Source organism: Littorina saxatilis, linkage group LG17, assembly GCF_037325665.1.
Source record: "Littorina saxatilis isolate snail1 linkage group LG17, US_GU_Lsax_2.0, whole genome shotgun sequence".
Taxonomy (NCBI): Eukaryota; Metazoa; Mollusca; class Gastropoda; order Littorinimorpha; family Littorinidae; genus Littorina; species Littorina saxatilis.
The window spans coordinates 3642054-3662203 of record NC_090261.1 but is presented as its reverse complement, the minus strand read 5'-3'; the positions used below and the strand labels follow the sequence as shown (position 1 = coordinate 3662203).

General features: G+C 41.6%; 1 protein-coding gene across 1 annotated transcript in view; it reads left to right on the top strand.

The window, feature by feature from the left end:
- The first annotated feature begins 2709 nt into the window (after positions 1–2709).
- Positions 2710–20150, top strand: part of LOC138953699 (homeobox protein OTX2-like) — a 28499-nt gene continuing 11058 nt past the window's right edge. Inside the window, exons 1-2 of the mRNA XM_070325590.1 lie at positions 2710–2987; positions 11633–11784. Of these exons, the coding sequence (XP_070181691.1) occupies positions 2831–2987; positions 11633–11784 (309 nt within the window). The 5' untranslated portion in view covers positions 2710–2830. The remainder of the gene's footprint in view (positions 2988–11632; positions 11785–20150) is intronic.

Below are 20150 nucleotides of genomic sequence, written 5' to 3'. Positions count from 1 at the left end.
GTGTGTGTGTGTAGAGCGATTCAGACCAAACTACTGGACCGATCTTTATGAAATTTGACATGAGAGTTCCTGGGAATGATATCCCCGGACGTTTTTTTTTCTTTTTTTCGATAAATACCTTTGATGACGTCATATCCGGCTTTTTGTAAAAGTTGAGGCGGCACTGTCACACCCTCATTTTTCAATCAAATTGATTGAAATTTTGGCCATTGCATTTCAGCTTGGTGGCTTAAAAATTAATTAATGACTTTGGTCATTAAAAATCTGAAAATTGTAAAAACAAAAAATTGTTGTTAAAACGATCTAAATTTACGTTCATCTTATTCTTCATCATTTTCTGATTCCAAAAACATATAAATATGTTATATTCGGATTAAAACCAAGCTCTGAAAATTAAAAATATAAAAATTATTATTAAAATAAAATTTCCGAAATCGATTTAAAAACAATTTTATCTTATTCCTTGTGGGTTCCTGATTCCAAAAGCATATAGATGTGATATGTTTGGATTAAAAACACGCTCAGAAAGTTAAAAAGAATAGAGATAAAGAAAAGCGTGCTATCCTTCTCAGCGCAACTACTACCCCGCTCTTCTTGTCAATTTCACTGCCTTTGCATCGAGCGGTGGACTGACAATGCTACGAGTATACGCTCTTGCTGTAAAAATACAGTGAGTTCAGTTTCATTCTGTTAGTTCGACAGCTTGACTAAATGTTGTAATTTCGCCTTACGCGACTTGTTTTGTTTTTGCTTTTTCAAGCGGTAGATAGTGTAAAGTAGCCTCGCAGAGTTCACATTCTTCTTTTTTATTTCTTTTTTCATTGGTTGTAGCTCGAGGAAGAAAGTTGTACGAGATCAAGAATATAAAGAAGAATTACAGTGTCTCGAGAGAGATCGTGGTAAATCGAAGACTTTGTTCCTTCATTCATGCATTTAGGATTTATATATATAATTGATACTGGTAGGATATTTAATCAGATGGCGGAAGACCAGATGCATGATTTCGTTTGTTACTCGCCTTTACCCACCATTTTCTCCATAGTTTGCGTGTGTTATAGAATTTCTTTTCTCCTAGCGCTTACTTTTTTCTTTTTCTTTATTTAAAAAAAAAAACGAAGAAAAAGTTCTTGATAGAAGGTCATTTGTGATCATAATTGTTCTGTAATTATCCTTTTCCTTTGCCCTAGAATTGTTTGTTCGTTCATGGGCTGAAACTCCCACGGCTTTTACGTGTATGACCGTTTTTACCCCCGCCATTTAGGCAGCCATACGCCGCTTTCGGAGGAAGCATGCTGGGTATTTTCATGTTTCTATAACCCACCGAACTCTGACATGGATTACAGGATCTTTTTCGTGCGCACTTGGTCTTGTGCTTGCGTGTACACACGGGGGTGTTCGCGGACACCGAGGAGAGTCTGCACACAAAGTTGACTCTGAGAAATAAATCTCTCGCCGAACGTGGGGGCGAACTCACGCTGACAGCGGCCAACTGGATACAAATCCAGCGCGCTACCGACTGAGCTACATCCCCGCCCTGACTGAGCTACATCCCCGCCCTGACTGAGCTACATCCCCGCCCTGACTGAGCTACATCCCCGCCCTGACTGAGCTACATCCCCGCCCTGACTGAGCTACATCCCCGCCCTGACTGAGCTACATCCCCGCCCTGACTGAGCTACATCCCCGCCCTGCCCTAGAATAAGAATGAATATTTTGGTTTAAATCTTCTTGCTTTTTTATCATAAAGTATATAAATTATAAAATGAAATAAAAAATTAAAAAAACGAGTCGTCTTCTCGCATCTTTGATTCGCAGCTGTCCCTTCGAAACTTGGAGTCACGCTATACTTCTCCACACACTGTAAATAATGTTGTGCGGGGTTGAGGATTGGAGGTCACAGGTGTGCACGTGCACGGACCAGGAGGAAGAGGCGGAGGGGTATTTACTAATATGTGTATCTTGGGGGGGGGATACTTCAGGGGGGGGGGGGGGGCAAGTGATAAGGTTATAAAATGATAGAACTTGGAAACTGCAAGGGGCCCCCGCTGTAGTTGCGACCTTACTGGAGTTTGTTCCAGTCTAGGGGCGGGGATGTAGCTCAGTCGGTAGCGCGCTGGATTTGTATCCAGTTGGCCGCTGTCAGCGTGAGTTCGTCCCCACGTTCGGCGAGAGATTTATTTCTCAGAGTCAATTTTGTGTGCAGACTCTCCTCGGTGTCCGAACACCCCCCGTGTGTACACGCAAGCACAAGACCAAGTGCGCTCGAAAAAGATCCTGTAATCCATGTCAGAGTTCGGTGGGTTATAGAAACACGAAAATACCCAGCATGCTTCCTCCGAAAACGGCGTATGGCTGCCTAAATGGCGGGGTAAAAAACGGTCATACACGTAAAATTCCACTCGTGCAAAAACCACGAGTGTACGTGAGAGTTTCAGCCCACGACCGCAGAAGAAGAAGAAGTTCCAGTCTCTTTCTATTCTTCCTTCAACCACCCATCCCTTCTTACAAAAATAATAAATAGTCGGCTTTGACTGCTACATAAACCCCAACGGTGTCCGTGCATGCAGAGGGCTCTCGCGTGTACTCCGAGCCGGCTCTACACGACGTTCACTATCTTGTCCTTCTTGCTCACAGTTTCTCCGAAAAAAGTAACATAGCTTGTTATTTAACCCTAGCACCTTCCCCTATGTTTGCAGCGTGGTCCGAGTACTCCGGGGCGAGTCTGAACGACGGACGCCCAGGGCCGGAGCTGAGTTACGCGCCCCTGCAGGGCAGCCCGGGCCTGGATGGCGTGGGGTCCTCCCCCTCCGACACGGAGCACCTCCGTCAGATGTCCAACATGTCCTACACGCACGCGCCCGCGTCCCACGTGAAGAACACCCCACCCTACTCCGTCAACGGCATCAGCCTGGCCAGCGAGAACGTCAACCTGATCCACCCGGCGGCCATGGGCTACCATCAGTCGGCCGACATGTACAGTGAGTACAGTGAGTTTCATTTCCTTTCCTCTTGGTTTAGGGTGTTGTTATTATGTTAAAGGCCTTCCTTAAGTGAGGCTTATTTGTGTTGAGTGCATGCAGAGTATTGCATGCTATACATCAGATGATATAGATCCTTAGTTAGACAGTTACTTATAGTATGTCAGCCACTAACTGCATGATTCTGTGCGTCCTTGTTCGCATATATATTCAGAAATAGCCTGAAGTCTCTCTCTCTCTCTCTCTCTCTCTCTCTCTCTCTCTCTCTCTCTCTCTCTCTCTCTCTCTCTCTCTCTCTCTCTCTCTCTCTCTCTCTCTCTCTCTCTCTCACACACACACACACAAACACACACACAAAAGACACACAAACACACTCTCTCTCTATCTCTCCCTATCTCCCCCTCTGTTTCCCTCTCTCTCACTCTGTGTGTGTGTGTGTGTGTGTGTGTCTCGCTTTCTCTTTCTCTACAGATACAAGAAGTAGTTGCTTTACTTGTGCTAGAGCTGCTTTGCTGAGCTTTCGCCGTCTAACGGTCGTGTTGTATGTTTTCTTTCCCCGTGCTCCGCCACATAGATGCCGCCATGCAGCACCAGCACATGCAGCAACGGGAATACGACAACAGCATGTACAGTAAGTCTGCACTTTCTGCAACTATTCTACCCCGGGTACCCTTACTGAAATCATTTGGTTCCATCCCAACCCTTAAATACTTCCCACAAATCAGGTCACGCGCTGCCTATTTCATATACCCCCCCCCCCCCCCCCTTCTGAGTCTTCTTTGTTCTTTTCTGCTACCTGCTAGTTGTGCAAGTTTTTCAAGTGTAGTATATGTGTAGTTAGTAGCGTGCTTTTGTGTTTGTTGTTGATTTGCATTATTTATTTTGAAGACAAGATGTTGTGTCTAAACAGCAAATTATTCTTATTTTCATCCTCTTTCAAGAAAAATAGTCATCAAGTGTACCTAAATGACACCGAACCTTTCAGATAGCAAATAACGTCTCTCGCGTTCGCCATTTCTTTGCTTATGTTAGGAGATCATAACCCTAATTATATATCCCTTAGGTTGACGAGAACAGCTGTGTAACTGGTTAATTATCCGAGCATAACTGTTTAGTTCATCAAGATAAAATATCCGCCATGTTTTGAGCTGTTGAAGAGACGGGGCGAGCCATGAAGTGATAAATGACGAAACAATGACAGTGTTCATTAATAAACGCGACCTTGTTTCTCGGGGCATTCCGCTTTGTATCTGCCAGAGAGAAGTTCATTCGAGCGTGACGCTGGCTGCTCAGCCGTTAAATCAACTTCGTCACACCAGTCTCCCAGTACAAGGCAGGGCCGAGTCAAAAGATTTAATTAAGACATAACATCTTGAGAATCGGGGCCGCTCGCTCCGAGTTCTTTGAAGGACGTCATTGTACACAGCGGCTAGGCTGTTGAAGTCGTGATTGCTGTGATTCGTGTGTCACGTGCTGACGTCAGCTTGCGTCACATCAATGTCGCACGTTAAATACGTTTCACTACTGTACAAACAGTAGGCCAAATGACTTTTGATTGACTTTCCTGTTGCAAAGTTCTTACTCTCAAGTCAGGTATACAGATTTTTTTCTCTCAATTACTTCCCCTGCGAAGTGCTTCTTGCATGATTGGCCTGCTTTCCGCCACAGCTTCAAAGTGCCCGCATTAATGTCTAATTTAAACTCATTCAAAAGCATTCTTTGACGTTTTTCAGAAATGTCGGAAACATGTTCTTTCAATCAATATTCTTGACATACAGTTCAGACTTCGTAACTGAAGATGACGGCCCAAACCAGACGTGTCCATAAAAATCAGTGTAAAGTACAGCTTGATATAAAGCATCCATATGGAAATCGTTTTTTTCCCGAGAGAACAAGATTATCCTTTACATATTGTTCACTAACATTTTGATTTTCATAATCAGTGTATTTTGCACTAGCGGTGTCCAGTTACAGCAATTGTTGTACTTGTCCAGCTCTGCATCTGAGAGCGTAATTGTATTGACTGAACTGAGAATTAAGAACAGTGTTGTTTATTTCTTATCTCGCCGATTATTGTAGTTACGCTTGTTTTTGCATTGATGTTGTGCTATACTTAATGCTTCCACAATATCTGTTAGCGTTTGTAGCGCGTGTTTGTGTACCGATGTGTTTGTGCTTTTGTGATTAAGTTTTCCTGTGTTGTTTGTTAGAATTCGTGCAAAGCTTAGCAGTGCAGTATGGCTTGTTTTGTGATTGTCACAGGGGGCGCGTATGAAACCCAGAGCAATCAAATGCCTTCCGAAGTGTTCATGCAAGGTATACATCTGCTTGCTTTCATCAAAACTAAGTTCTTGTGGTGGCACTAAATTTGTATTGCATGCCTTTTTTTGCACTGCTTTTGGTGTCAGTTATTGCACGTTAAAACTATCTTGGTTGAGGTGGATTGAACAGTCTTTTTGCATGTTCCTAACCGGTGGTCATCGCCATGTCCAGGCTATGACTGGTTTTATTCACACTAACACGCCATTAAATAGTGTGCTTTTCTTTAACCTCTGATTTCTCTTTGATCGGAACGTTTAGTTTTGACAACGAATTGTGTCCCTTTGAAGACACCACACAAACCCATCCCTATCTTATATCGTTTTGTATTGAGTACTCTCTTTTTCATTTGCATTTGTCTGTTTTGCCAAAATTATGGTAATAATTGTGTCTTTTTTCATGTATTGGTAATTCTGTCTTTCTGTAACGCCAAAGTATCAAGCATTCTTCCCATGAAAATAGTAAAACAATAAGACAGGTAACTGTCGTGGTCCGAGACAAAAATACGTATATAATCATTCCAATTTCTCCCGAAAGTGCTCTTTGACACACAAACAATTAGAAAAACGTTTGAAAATTGAGAATTCCAATATAATCACATTTTGGAACAGTAGCCTTAAAATTGTTGGTCATCTTCTGCTTTATTTTATTTCCATTTTATTTTACATCGCTTTCATTAACATCTTTCTGTTGGCTTCAAACTTGGACTGTGTTCTTTGTATTTCGTATTATTGATTGTTTGTTGTGCATTTTGCTTATACTTTATATGTTAATGGCAATAGTCAAATTGGATGATCTGCAAACGAAATGCATAACGGTGTCGAGCAGAGGAATTTGTCGACCACATGTGACTTGCATACAGTTGTATATATGCGCGAGGCAGATGTTGCAAGCATACTGTGCCAAATGGGTCAATATAGTCGAGGTATATACATTATTGTAAAAAACAAGCCCCTGGCATTTCTTGGCTTTGGGGGAGACCTTTGAAAATACACTCTTATATGAAGGCAGTGCATTATTACCTCCGAATGAAAATTAACTCAAGACGCCGTTAACTTGTCTATATTTTTTCCATCTCACCAAAAAAATAACAACGGAATAGTTGCGAGTTAAAAAAAAATGTCTGTGCAGGTGTATGTATTCCACGGATTATAAACGATATATGATCTATATAAATTATGTGGGTCAGGGCTTTATCCTTAGCTTCAAAGGTCAAATACTTGTGTTTTAAATAGGAAAGAAGGGATAGGTCAGTAATTCGATACACAATACACAATAGGAAGGAAACAATAGAGAATTGTATTGCAACTTTGTGTTGTATTATCAAAACGCACAAAAAATGTTTTATCTGTATTCATTGTAATGCTTGCAAAAACAGGAGAACAATTCAAATCTTTAAGTATAGTATGTTTCCACGCGAAGCACCTGTTTTCTTTCTGTTTGTTTTAAATCACAAAAGTAAAATAAAATATTTTCTCGAAGAAAGAAGACTCAAAGAAATTGCAGAAGAAGCTAACAACAGGAATGTATATGTTAGTGACAGGGCATAAAACGGTGTTTTAATCTGTCGATTGAAGTAGCACTGTAAAGCAAGGAATAGGAATCCGGAGACACTGTCCCCACAACTAAACCCAGGCTGGCCGATCTGCAAGCAGGCCCCTACAAAAACTTGAATGGCTGTGGTCAAAAAACAATTTTCAAACAACAAGGAAGATGCCATGCAAGAACTAGTCCGAAGAAGAGTGGTCTGAATAAAGGATAAAAAGCAAAACAAATGTTAATCGCTCGAACAAAATCACACATTTTATAAAAACGAGGAGGAAGAGAACACTCGAAAAAACAATGTCCCCAAGACCAAAACAAGAGTGTCCCGAGCGGAGGGAGTTGAACCCGATCAGGTCAGGTATGTGGAGCACACAAAACGTGATAGGGGCTCCGGTCAGGACATCAACTCACACCTCTAATCTCCTTACCTTAATTCCCCCTCCCAACAAAATCTCCCCCTGCGCCTCTCAACCTGCTAAATGGCGCAGGAAGCCAAGTATGCAGTAGTAGTGGAAGTAGTAGTAGTAGTAGTAGTGGTTTGTCGATAATCATTTGATTCTCTACCAACAAAACTATAGCACGTTACATCCGTAGTGCAAACACTGGGCCAGTAAATCCGCGGCGCAACGGTTTAACTCCCAAACCTAGAAAGGCGGAAGAGCTTGTGGCTTGTATTTAGCACCACTCTATAAGGCAATAAACGCAGGTCTTTCTCCTCGGTTTTCACACACACATGTGACACACATTCACACACACACAAAGGCACACGCACAAACACGTACATGCTCTCTCTCTCTCTCTCTCTCTCTCTCTCTCTCTCTCTCTCTCTCTCTCTCTCTCTCTTTTTTTTCTCTCGCCCAATTTCTTTTTCAATCATGAAGCTGCTCTCACCAAAGAGGGTAGAAGCTTCTACCCTCTTTGCTCTCACTATCTGTCTCTCTATCTCCCCCTTGCTTTTTCCAAAACATTACTCTCTCTCTCTCTCTCTCTCTCTCTCTCTCTCTCTCTCTCTCTCTCTCTCTCTCTCTCTCTCTCTCTCTCTCTCTCTTTTTGCCACTTCAAAGCTTCTTCCTTCCCGACCGAGACCTTGAAAGCAAATCCTCTTGAGTTTGAATACCTGCATTAAGCCCCAACCCGACAGATTTGACTGAATATACACACACGCACAATTCCCTCAAGAGTTTTCAAAGTTAAGCGCCAGATTAAATGCACTCTTCTCAGCGTCGGCTCTGTCTGGAGATTATATTTTTTTATGCAACTTGGAGTATGTAGAGACCATGTATATATATAGTTGGAATGTTAAGAAGATTGTCTATTGTTGGGAGGGTTTAAGAATTGTAGAAGCGTTGTTGAAGGAAAGCGATGACTATACACACTTTTTCTTATCCTTGATTGTGTAACTTGTTTGCATGCGGTGTGTCATTGTATAATTTCTTTTTATCTTCTAACCATTCTGTGCCCCCCCCCCTTCCTCCCGCCCACCTTTGTTTGTTTACGGGATGCGGATTGGAGAGAGTAGTTATAATTTTCATCGATTATTCTGGATTTCTTTTTTGGGTCCCTTTATTTGAAAGATTTTTTTTTAATAGTAAGTTAGTAAATCAATAAATAATTGATCAGATTAACCAAATGCTTAAATGAATGCACACATAACTGGATACATAAACGAATAAATAAATTGGTAAATAATAAATAAAAATGTAAATAAACGAATAGGATGATGCATAAGGCCTACAAACCAAACACATATTCTGCACACAAAGAAGACAATATATACAGATATTGAAGATGTTTGCATATTAACTTGAAATTTTGGCGCGTGCATGAAAGGACAGTTTAATATTACAAAATAAATCAACCATGAACTTAATCTATTTTCCGGAAATTATACATTAGCATTTCACTTTTTGACCGTAAAGTAAAATAAAGTACTTTCATGAATAAATTGTGTATTGTTCCTTTTTAAGATAATAAAATTAAACCTACAGATATTAAAAAACCTAAAATGAAAATGTTCTTCGATATCTAAATATGTCTGATAAGGATAAGTATGTTGTCGAGGTGATAGACCACTTTCTTCCTATACTGACATAAAAAAAAAAGATATGGTTTAAACTGTTTTATTTAACGTTTGTGCATTATTTACAAAAAACGCATATTGAGTAAACAACAACAAGCATAATGCTTATAGTGGTGTTTACAGTTTTTAGAAAGTACATATAAATGGCGGCTATTGTACAGTTTAAATGAAAAGCAAGCAAACATGAAAAGAAAATTGAATGAAAATTGTACATCAGAACAAAAATCCGTTTAAGAATACATATATAATATTTATGGTATTAGCGAGTAAGAGATAGAGAGGGAGAGAGGGAGGGAGGGAGGGAGGGAGGGGGAGAGTGAGAGAGAGGGGGGGGGAGAGAGAGAGAGAAAGAGAGAGAGAGAGAGATAAAAAAGATATGGCACATTGACAGAAATATATCTAATCCTGTCTCCAGGAGAGAATTAATGTCACTGTGCTAATGTAAATTCATCAATGTAAATTTATCTGTACAACCATTCCATTTCTGATCCCCTGTCGGAAGGGATATATAGCTACTGCAGGGAGAGAGAAAAAAAACCACTGGGTTTTGTTCACTAACGCATTGATCGGTAAGAAGTCAGAACCACTGGGTGCATCTTGGTCTTAAAGGCACTGTACTTACAGTTAAAACAAAACGTTCAACTCACCATCTGGGATCTGGTCAGATTTTTTCAGTTTTTATAATTTTTTTTTCCACATGGGATAAGAACAGGGAGTATAGTTACCATAACATCAACATTATACTGACTGCTTCCTGAACAGAGTGAAAGATTGATTGATGAATTAATTTCACAGATTGCCTTCTGTGTCCGCCAAGAAATCGATTCATACATTTGTTTCACTCTGTATACAGAATACCCCGGCTGTTCAGGTGATATGGTCGTACGTACCCCATGTAAAAGCCAACAGTCAGATCTGAGATGGTGCGTCGAATCGTTTACACGGGAAGGATTATGCCTTTAAAACACAGGGCGTTTACAACAGCAGAGGGCCCCTGTAGGATCGATTCCTATACCTCATACTTCGCCTTGAACTGTGTTTTGATGTAGCCCGGTCATAATGGTGGAAACTCATTAACAAATGAGACGCCGGTGTGCAGTCGACATGGGGTCGATTAGGCACCGTGTGCTCGGTTTGATCTTGAAACGGTAAAGCTCATAACTTGATTACCCGCTTTAGTTTGCTTGGACAGTTGGGACTTTTTTTTTTAATCTTTTTTTTTTATAACTTTTGCTTGTCAGGCTCCGGGAAATGGCTTTTTTCTGTGTGGTTATTGGAAGAAGGGAAAATATGGGAAATGGTACACGAAATAAAAGAGGAGTTGGCGAAATGTAAAAATAATTGACTTTGTATAATGTGGGCTCGTTTCACGAATAGTGATTGAATGATGTCGGGCTTTTACAGATTCGGTTCTGCTTCAATCCTTTTCCTCTCTCTCTGACACTGTGTGTGTGTCCGTCTGTCTGTCTATCTGACTCTCTCTCTCTCTCTCTCTCTCTCTCTCTCTCTCTCTCTCTCTCTCTCTCTCTCTCTCTCTCTCTCTCTCTCTATTTCTTCTTCCCCATCTCTTCGTTTATTTCTTTCTTATTTCTTCATCTTTACTTTCTTCATCTTTGCTATACCCCCTAAATCTCTTTTTTGGGGACAGCCTACGCCGAAGAGCCACCGTCACACACAAACAACAAGCCTTTCTCTTTCTCGAACTTCTCCGCTTCTCTTTCCCTCTCCTGTACCCTATCCTGTCCCCTATACACTGGGTGACGGCTTCACACCAGCGCGTCGCTCGCTGCATTCTTTCCCGCACGTTTGGCCATTTCCCGAGCCGCCGATTTGGTCAATAGGAAATTGCATTTTCATGAGACTGCTTGGAAAATGGCTTTGAAAAAAGAGGGCTCCCCCTGTTGGCCCGGGCTGTAGGGTGATAGACGTGGCTCGTCTGTCCCGCTCGGCCCCTGATGAGCTGGCTTTGTCCACTCCTCCCCCGACCGCCGCACAGCCAAAAGACTCAATAGCACAGGGGCCAAATAGCAGACACTGAGAAAAATGGAAACCCGACGGAGAGAAATTATTAGCAACGCGCACGAGCTTGTGGTTGGGGAGGGGTGTGGGGGGTGAAGTTAGTGCTTCTTGTGTGTTCGTGGAGAGAGAGAGAGAGAGAGAGAGAGAGAGATAGAAGGAAAGAGAGAGATAGAAGGAAAGAGAGAGAGAGAGAGATAGAAGGAAAGAGAGAGACAGAAGATGTCTTAAAGATGAAAAAAGACTTAACTGCAACTTTACAGCTTCAAATACAAATTTGCCGCATGCAATCAGAGCGATGCACCTCACTGAAAGAGATAACTCTTATAAACAAAATTTAATAAACTTACAATAATATAATTGTCAGGTTGTATTCAAAGTTATATCAAGCCCCATGGGCACACATTCATGCATTTAAATAAAATTCAGTTTTACATGAAGGATGTTTGAGATCCGCTAGAACATGCACAAATGGCCGATCTTTCCAATAGAATTAAACTACTTGTCCTTGCTTTCAAAAGGCGAGTTCACGAAGACTAAAAGAGGGACAGATAACTTCTCAGATAGAAGAGACGTTGTGTACCAAACTAAGGTTTCGGAAATTTCATTACACTCATAATCCAAATCGTTACATAACTGATTTAACTTATTGTTTCAAAACAAAATGTTATTTTGGAATCGCTTTTGTTTTCAGGCAACCCACGAAAGCAGCGTCGTGAGAGAACTACTTTTACTCGCGCGCAGTTGGACATTCTTGAAGGCCTGTTCCAGAAGACACGTTACCCAGACATATTCATGCGCGAGGAAGTAGCGCTCAAGATCAACCTTCCAGAGAGCCGTGTTCAGGTAAGATTTTCAACGTGTTCCCTGTTTGATTTTAATTTTCAATAAAAGAAGAGTTTATAGTTTTGATTCAGTTTATATTGCAGTTGATTTTCTAAGGCGATGATTGCCAGTTTTTTTTTAGTTTTTTTTGTTCCTATTTGTTTGTTATGGGGGTGGTCATTTTTGTTGATCTGTGTTTACTATGTTTTTCTGTTTAATGTGATGCAGTTGGTGGTTTTGTTATTTTGTTGCTGTTGACGTTCTCTTTTTGTGTGTGTTGTTCTCTTCTTTTCTTCTGTTTTCCGCAAAGCATGCGTTTTATTCGTTCTTTTGTTTGAGCATGTGTTCTTCTGTCCTGCGTTTTGCAGAAATGTTCGACCTCTCAGTCTTTAAGCGCTCTTTTCTGTCAGTTTTCGCTCGCACGCACGAATCTTGGTTCTTTTTCAAGTATTTTCTGTCTCATCTGTGAGAAGTTTTGCCGCGTAACGTTCATGTTGTGAAGAACTTTACATCTTTTACTTTGCAATCCCCGAAGGACATGAGTTTGCAGTAGGCGTCGTTCCATCAGACTCAGCTCAGATGAAGAAATCTCTGAGTTTTTGCTTATAGCCGCTCCTATAGTGTTATGTGTTTGCGTGACCAACAATACAGTCGGCTTCAGTTCTTCCTTACTTGCTCTTTCCGCAGTCACAGAGTGGCTAGCTGCTGTTAATGGTTTTGTTTGGTTGGTTTTCAACATATCCGTTAAGTTTTACCATGGATGTCCGTTCCGGAAGTACAAGTAGTACACAAGACCAGGTGATCTTGCGTTTGCTTATGGATCATATCAATAAATCGAAAAAGAAACAAGTCGCGTAAGGCGAAATTACTACATTTAGTCAAGCTGTGGAACTCACAGAATGAAACTGAACGCACTGCATTTTTTCACAATGACCGTGGTTCACCGCTCGTGCAAAACGCAGTGAAACTGACGAGCCTGTTTAGCGCGGTAGTGGTTTCGCTGTGCTGCATAGCACGCTTTTCTGTACCTCTCTTCGTTATAACTTTTTGAGCGTGTTTTTAATCTAAACATATCATATCTATATGTTTTTGGAATCAGGAACCGACAAGGAATAAGATGAAATTGTTTTAAATCGATTTTGGAAATTTAATTTTGATCATAGTTTTTATATTTTTAATTTACAGAGCTTGTGTTTCATCCGAATATAATATATTTATGTTTTTGGAATCAGACAACGATGAAGAATAAGATGAACGTAAGTTTGGATCGTTTAAATCCCTGCGCTTAGACCTGTACCCACGGAATACGCGCGATATAAGCCTCATATTGATTGATTGATTGATGGTTTTATAAAAAAAAAAATTAATTACAATTTTCAGATTTTTAATGACCAAAGTCATTAATTAATTTTTTAGCCACCAAGCTGAAATGCAATACCAAAGTCCGGCCTTCGTCGAAAATTGCTTTACAAAAATTTCAATCAATTTGATTGAAAAATGAGGGTGTGACAGTGCCGCCTCAACTTTTACAAAAAGCCGGATATGACGTCATCAAAGACAATTATCGAAAAAAAGAAAAAAACTTCTGGGGATATCATACCCAGGAACTCTCATGTAAAATTTCATAAAGATCGGTCCAGTAGTTTACTCTGAATCGCTCTACACACACACAGACAGACACACACACACACACACACACATACACCACTACCCTCGTTTCGATTCCCCCTCTATGTTGACTAAATGTAAAACAAGTCGCGTAAGGCGAAAATACAATATTTAGTCAAGTAGCTGCCATTTTTCAGCAAGACCGTATACTCGTAGCATCGTCAGTCCACCGCTCATGGCAAAGGCAGTGAAATTGACAAGAAGAGCGGGGTAGTAGTTGCGCTAAACAGGATAGCACGCTTTTCTGTAGCTCTCTTTGTTTTAACTTTCTGAGCGTGTTTTTAATCGAAACATATCATATCTATATGTTTTTGGAATCAGGAACCGACAAGGAATAAGATGAAAGTGTTTTTAAATTGATTTGGACAATTTAATTTTGATAATAATTTTTATATATTTAATTTTCAGAGCTTGTTTTTAATCCGAATATAACATATTTATATGTTTTTGGAATCAGCAAATGATGGAGAATAAGATAAACGTAAATTTGGATCGTTTTATAATGTTTTATTTTTTTGTACAATTTTCAGATTTTTAATGACCAAAGTCATTAATTAATTTTTAAGCCACCAAGCTGAAATGCAATACCGAACCCCGGGCTTCGTCGAAGATTACTTGACCAAAATTTCAACCAATTTGGTTGAAAAATGAGGGCGTGACAGTGCCGCCTCAACTTTCACGAAAAGCCGGATATGACGTCATCAAAGACATTTATCAAAAAAAGTGAAAAAAACGTTCGGGGATTTCATACCCAGGAACTCTCATGTCAAATTTCATAAAGATCGGTCCAGTAGTTTAGTCTGAATCGCTCTACACACACACACACACACGCACGCACGCACACACACACGCACATACACCACGACCCTCGTCTCGATTCCCCCCTCTACGTTAAAACATTTAGTCAAAACTTGACTAAATGTAAAAAGAAGTGAATTAAAGGTACTGGACTTGTCAAATCCAGGTGCACGAAGCCCCTGGGGCTTTTAGTCATACCTCATCCGTTAGAAGAACTACCAAGTTTCATTGACTTGCACCCAAAGAGTCAAGAACTGCGATTTTTTTACGAATTAATTTCGTACTCGGACCCGGCTGGTCTTGACCTATTTTTGGATCTAAATTTAGACCAGGTAGATCACCACATCATGCACAAACTGAAGACACGTCAGTAGCAAACTATGTCAGACGTCATCATGAGTTTGTGTAAAACAAAATGGAGGCCGGAATCACTCAGTTGAATCGAACTCCGACCAAACACCACGTAATAACTAGGTTAATTTATGCACGCGCGTGAACAAGAAACTGTCGAGCTTCACAGATGTCGTCGTTGGGTAGTTTTGGGTTTGTTTTACTACCATAGGAGGATTTTTGAACTGTAAATGCACTCAGCTGCAACAAAAACGCAAAACGAAGGCTGTGAGCTGCACTGTGCCTTTAAGTAAGAAGTAAAATGTTTATGCTGTGGTCTGGAATTACAACCATTAAGCGGTGGAGGCATAAAGTCAAAGTGGTGAAAGCGGAAGAGATGAACAGAAAGGACCACGAAGAATGGCAGTTTTAGAGTTACAGCCTTGTCTATATGGCGCGCGTTCAGGTAAGATCATTACAAGGGATTTACCTTTCAGCAAGGGAAGTAGCGTCCTCGCCTTATGAAAGGAGATTTGCGGCACGAGCCGATCTTTTGGCGAAAGGCAGCACGCGGCGCTCCATGCTGTAAATTGCTCCACACCGCTTGTACTTTTCTGATGGCTTTTTCAACAACCGCGAGAAGGATTTATACACCCCGCACAACGAAAAGCCCACCATTAGTCTCTGCATGATGGCCTTACTCCGCGCTGTTGAAGGGTTTAACACTTAATATTGTTCACCTTTCAACGGCTGAATAACGGCGCAAGTTTACGATGTCATAAAGGACTATATAGTTGGGAGAACGGTATATTTGTGGCTCGCTTCGGTACTTCACTCTAAGCTGTCTATTGGTCTCTTCTTTTAAGCTTAATGCAAGGATTAAGCCAGATTTACAGGCAAAAAACGGCGTCGTTACCGCAGCTTTTCCACAATGAATGTCATTGACAAATACAGCAAAGCGGCAAACTTAATGCCCAGAAAAGCACTAGCGAGTGAGTTTAAATTCCTTGTCCGTGTTATCACAAGATGGTATCGCGCAAGGGGACAGGTACCCGAGAAAAAGCGGAGAGTGGCTAGCACTGTGCTGTCTCAGTAGTGGCGACGCGAGTGTGCCTGGGAATGCACTCTCCTTTGTTGACTTTACCCCCGCTTTCAATATTCAGCACAAAAACTTGTCGGCTTCCGTCAACCGACTCTCAATTGGCTTTCCAGGGGGCTCATGGAGTTTAAAATCATTGAGTGTGTAGTGGTTAAGTTCTATTCATTCGGCTTCCTGCCCATTGAGCATTTTACTTCAGTACAAGAGGATACACTTTTGTGCTAGTTTGCATGTAACGTTGTTATTATATTGTTATCATAGTCCACTGTCACTGGCAGTCAGTATTTGCAGTCAGAAACAATATGTTAAAACAATAAAAGAGAGAGGGGAGAAGAGGGTGGGGGAGAGAGAGAGATAGAGGGAGAGAGAGAGAGAGAGAGAGAGAGAGAAGTAGTCATACAGACAGTCATACAGAGAGAGAGACACACACCCACACGCACTGGCACACATGCACAGACACACACACACACACACACACACACACACCAACACAGACCCCCTCCCACAGTTCCTCCCCCAAACACACACACACACGCACGCACGCACACACACACATACACACACACACACACACACACACACACACACACACACACACACACACACACACACAGCAAGGCCTAAGTAACCACGATACGTTTATATGAAAACCCAACAAGTTTAGTAGAACCAGGGAATGCCTTACAACCAAGCCAGCACATTAGACTATTCACCAAGTAGGCTTTCCGGTCTGTTTTGTGTTGCGGGCCCCACCTGGGTCAACAGTTACCTAACTTGTTTGCTGACGCAGTTATTTAACATTTACCTCCCTTGAGCGCACAGGAAGTAGGGCGGACCATTTGTTTGTGCTGGGCCAGCCGATCACTTGATCGAGGAAACTCAATCACATTAGCGACCCTGTCACAAGTGCTGTCAGACAAATCGTCGTCATGATAGTCAAAGTAACTTGGAAAATGTCTTCATAGTTCTCATACCGTTTCTGGCGAAGACTCCCTTTTGCAAAGTGTCATGGACATATATAGCCTACTGTAGTAAAGGCCACAATGGTGGTATGGTTTTTGGTGGGTCTTCATCGGAGCCGTTAACATGCAGTCAGTCTAACTAACGCTGGCCATGGCCTTCCAGTCTTTCAAAGCAGACAAATAGCTGGAACAGGTTCAACATCTTTATGAAATTTTGATTTTCCTTGGACGTATTCGGATAGGTAAAACTGATTAGTACCATCTCACTTTGTTGGTTCTAAATGGCGTATACATTTCGGGTTAATAAATTCTTGGGCCTGAAGGAGAGATATATTCTCTTCACTGAACTCGGGAGAAAAAGCAAATTCGGCTAGTGTACAGTTTTCAGTAAAACCCATTCTGTGTGTTTAATGCAAAGCGTGGTGTGTTTGACACTTGTCACTGATGAATTATTAGTGCACACGGAATGGTCACATCCACATACTGTTCCCTGCAATCCCTACACGCACCGTTACGTTTCCTATTTGTTCACCTGACCGGATAGGCACTTTCAGCCAACACTGTCAGGATCGGGGTGTACATTAACGCCTGCAAACTTTTCTACACCTTGTGGGCTGAAGTGGGTGGGGCTGGGGTGAAGGGAGGAAGGTGAAAATGCCCGTAGTAAAGAGAAAAAGTCTATGTGTTGACATAATAATGTGGTTGAGTAGCCGTGGCGGTCAGAACAGCGAGTTCCGCGTTCACCTGTTGCGCAGCATTTGGAACCACGATGGAGAGTCGGTGAGGGTCATACTAATGGAATGGAAGAGCAAGTGGGTCGTGGAGGGTGAAGGGAGGGGGGGGGGGGTTGTGTACATTATAACGGGGTGTAGACGGGGTAGAGAAGAAAAGGGAGCGGGGGGTTGGTAATGTACACAAGCACGAGGGGTAACGGGAACGGGGTGGGCCGATCTCGGGTAGGGAGTATACACAGTGCCGGAGTCCATTATGCGCTGAAGTGAGTGAAGTTGGTCATCTGAAAACAGCGCACCACGGAGCGCCCTCCCGTGTTTTGCCGGCCCGTCGCGCTCCCCACAAACTCCCTTCTTGACATCTGTCAACCAGAAAACCGGGGACACAAGTGGACGCCATTGTCTACCCGTTTAACCCACCCCGGGTGTCTTTCAGCGCTGTGTTTTTGCAGGCTGGCCCGAGTTTTCCTTGGCCTTGCCACCCGAGGCCAGGTTTTCGTTGCCCCACTGAATAACGGCCGTGTAGGGCTGAGGGGCAAGCAGAACGGGTTTTGGCGGGTCTCGGAACGGGGTTCGAGGCTTGTTCTCACGCTGCCAGCTGTCCTGACATTCCCACTGTATGCGCTCTTCTCTAGGATCGGTAGAAAGCCCGGACAACCCCAATTTCCTTTTTACATTTAGTCAAGTTTTGACTAAATGTTTTAACATAGAGGGGGAATCGAGACGAGGGTCATGGTCTGTCTGTCTGTCTGTCTGTCTGTCTGTCTGTCTGTGCGTGTGTGTGTGTGTAGAGCAATTCAGACCAAACTACTGGACCGATCTTTATGAAATTTTACATGAGAGTTCCTGGGAATGATATCCCCGGACGTTTTTTTCATTTTTTCGATAAAAACTTTTGATGACGTCATATCCGGCTTTTTGTAAAAGTTGAGGCGGCACTGTCACACCCTCATTTTCAATTAAATTGAATGTTGTTCCATTGCTTAGTCAGTCCTAGAAATAATGTCCTAGACTGTTATCAGTATTTTTGCCCTCTTTCATTACGATGCTATGGTATTTCTGTGGGTCTCCACATGTGTTTGTTTATAAGGCGGAAGTGACCTCCCCTTGTACACAATAGGCCCTCAGATGAAGCCTACGGACAGACTAGAATAGAACATGCACATAACACAGAAGGTCTGCACAGCACACTCACACACAGCAATACAGCACACCGTCTTGTACCTCCTTCTGCCCTGCCGAAGTCGGGGTATCCTTTTTAATCCACCGAACATTAATATCCACAGCCATGTGTGTCTCCTGCCTCCGAACACACACGCCACAGAGCTCGACTCGATGTGCGCAGTTTCGTATAAAAATTATTTTCCAAATTTCCCCACTGTGTTTTATAAAATAATCATATTATGAAAGCACATACATTCTTATCTTAGTTATTATGTATTCATTGTTAGCAAACATCGGCATTATTCATGTTTTACTTTAAACGCAATCATTGTTATTTATAGATCACAGGCACTTGATGTAAGTAGGTCACACACGTGTAAATGTTGTGCCCAGTCCTTGTTTTTGTTTCTGTTATTATTTTAGTTAGCAGGTCTAGTTGAGCACGTATTAAGTATCATGTACCCACTACTAGTCATTGTGCATTTTAGTTAATGGACTGATGATGTCATTTGTATGGAGTCGACGCACGTGCGAGGATATGTATGTGTGGGAGGGGGGGGGGGGGGGGGCGCGGGAGATGGAAGCTTGCTGTATGTTATGTAATGTATATATTGTGTGTGATACGTGGAAATGTGATACTATTTATTTGCATGTATGATACAGGTACAAATGTGATAATTGTAGGCTTATACTAGTGATTACTGTGTGTGATACATGAAATGTGATATGAATGCTGTTTTTATATGTTATACTCTTATTTTCTCCCAAGCGCAAGACAAATTCTTCTATGAAAATTGAAGCCAATAAAATTTGAGTTGAGTTGAGTTGAGTTGAGTTGAGTTGAAATTTTGGCCAAGCAATCTTCGACAAAGGCCGGACTTCGGTATTGCATTTCAGCTTGGTGGCTTAAAAACTAATGAGTGAGTTTGGTCATTAAAAATCGGAAACTTGTAATTAAAATTATTTTTTTATTAAACGATCCAAAAACAATTTCATCTTATTCTTCGTCATTTTCTGATTCCAAAAACATATACATATGTTATATTTGGATTAAAAACAAGCTCTGAAAATTAAAAAAATATAAACATTATGATCAAAATTAAATTTCCGAAATCGATGTAAAAACAAGTCCATCTTATTCCTTGTCGGTTCCTGATTCTAAAAACATATAGATATGATATGTTTGGATTAAAAACACGCTCAGAAAGTTAAAACGAAGAGAGGCACAGAAAAGCGTGCTATGCAGCACAGCGAAACCACTACCGCGCTAAACAGGCTCGTCAGTTTCACTCCGTTTTGCACAAGCGGCGGACTACGGTCACTGTAAAAAAAATGCTGTGCGTTCAGTTTCAGTCTGTGAGTTCCACAGCTTGACTAAATGTAGTAATTTCGCCTTACGCGACTTGTTGTTCTTTCTGCAAGGCAATGTTTTCTTTGAACTTGTAATTACAATTCCCATCTCCATTGTTTCTGCCACAAAGGACAACGTTAAGATTCGCAACAAGTTCGCTTTCAGTCAGTGAACGCCGGCATTTATTCCCTTTTGTCGTACATAGAAAAAACAACGAAAATACTGCTTCTTCAGAATAAAGGCTGTTGCGTTCATTAGCACGCTCACTCTGGAGCAGAATACAG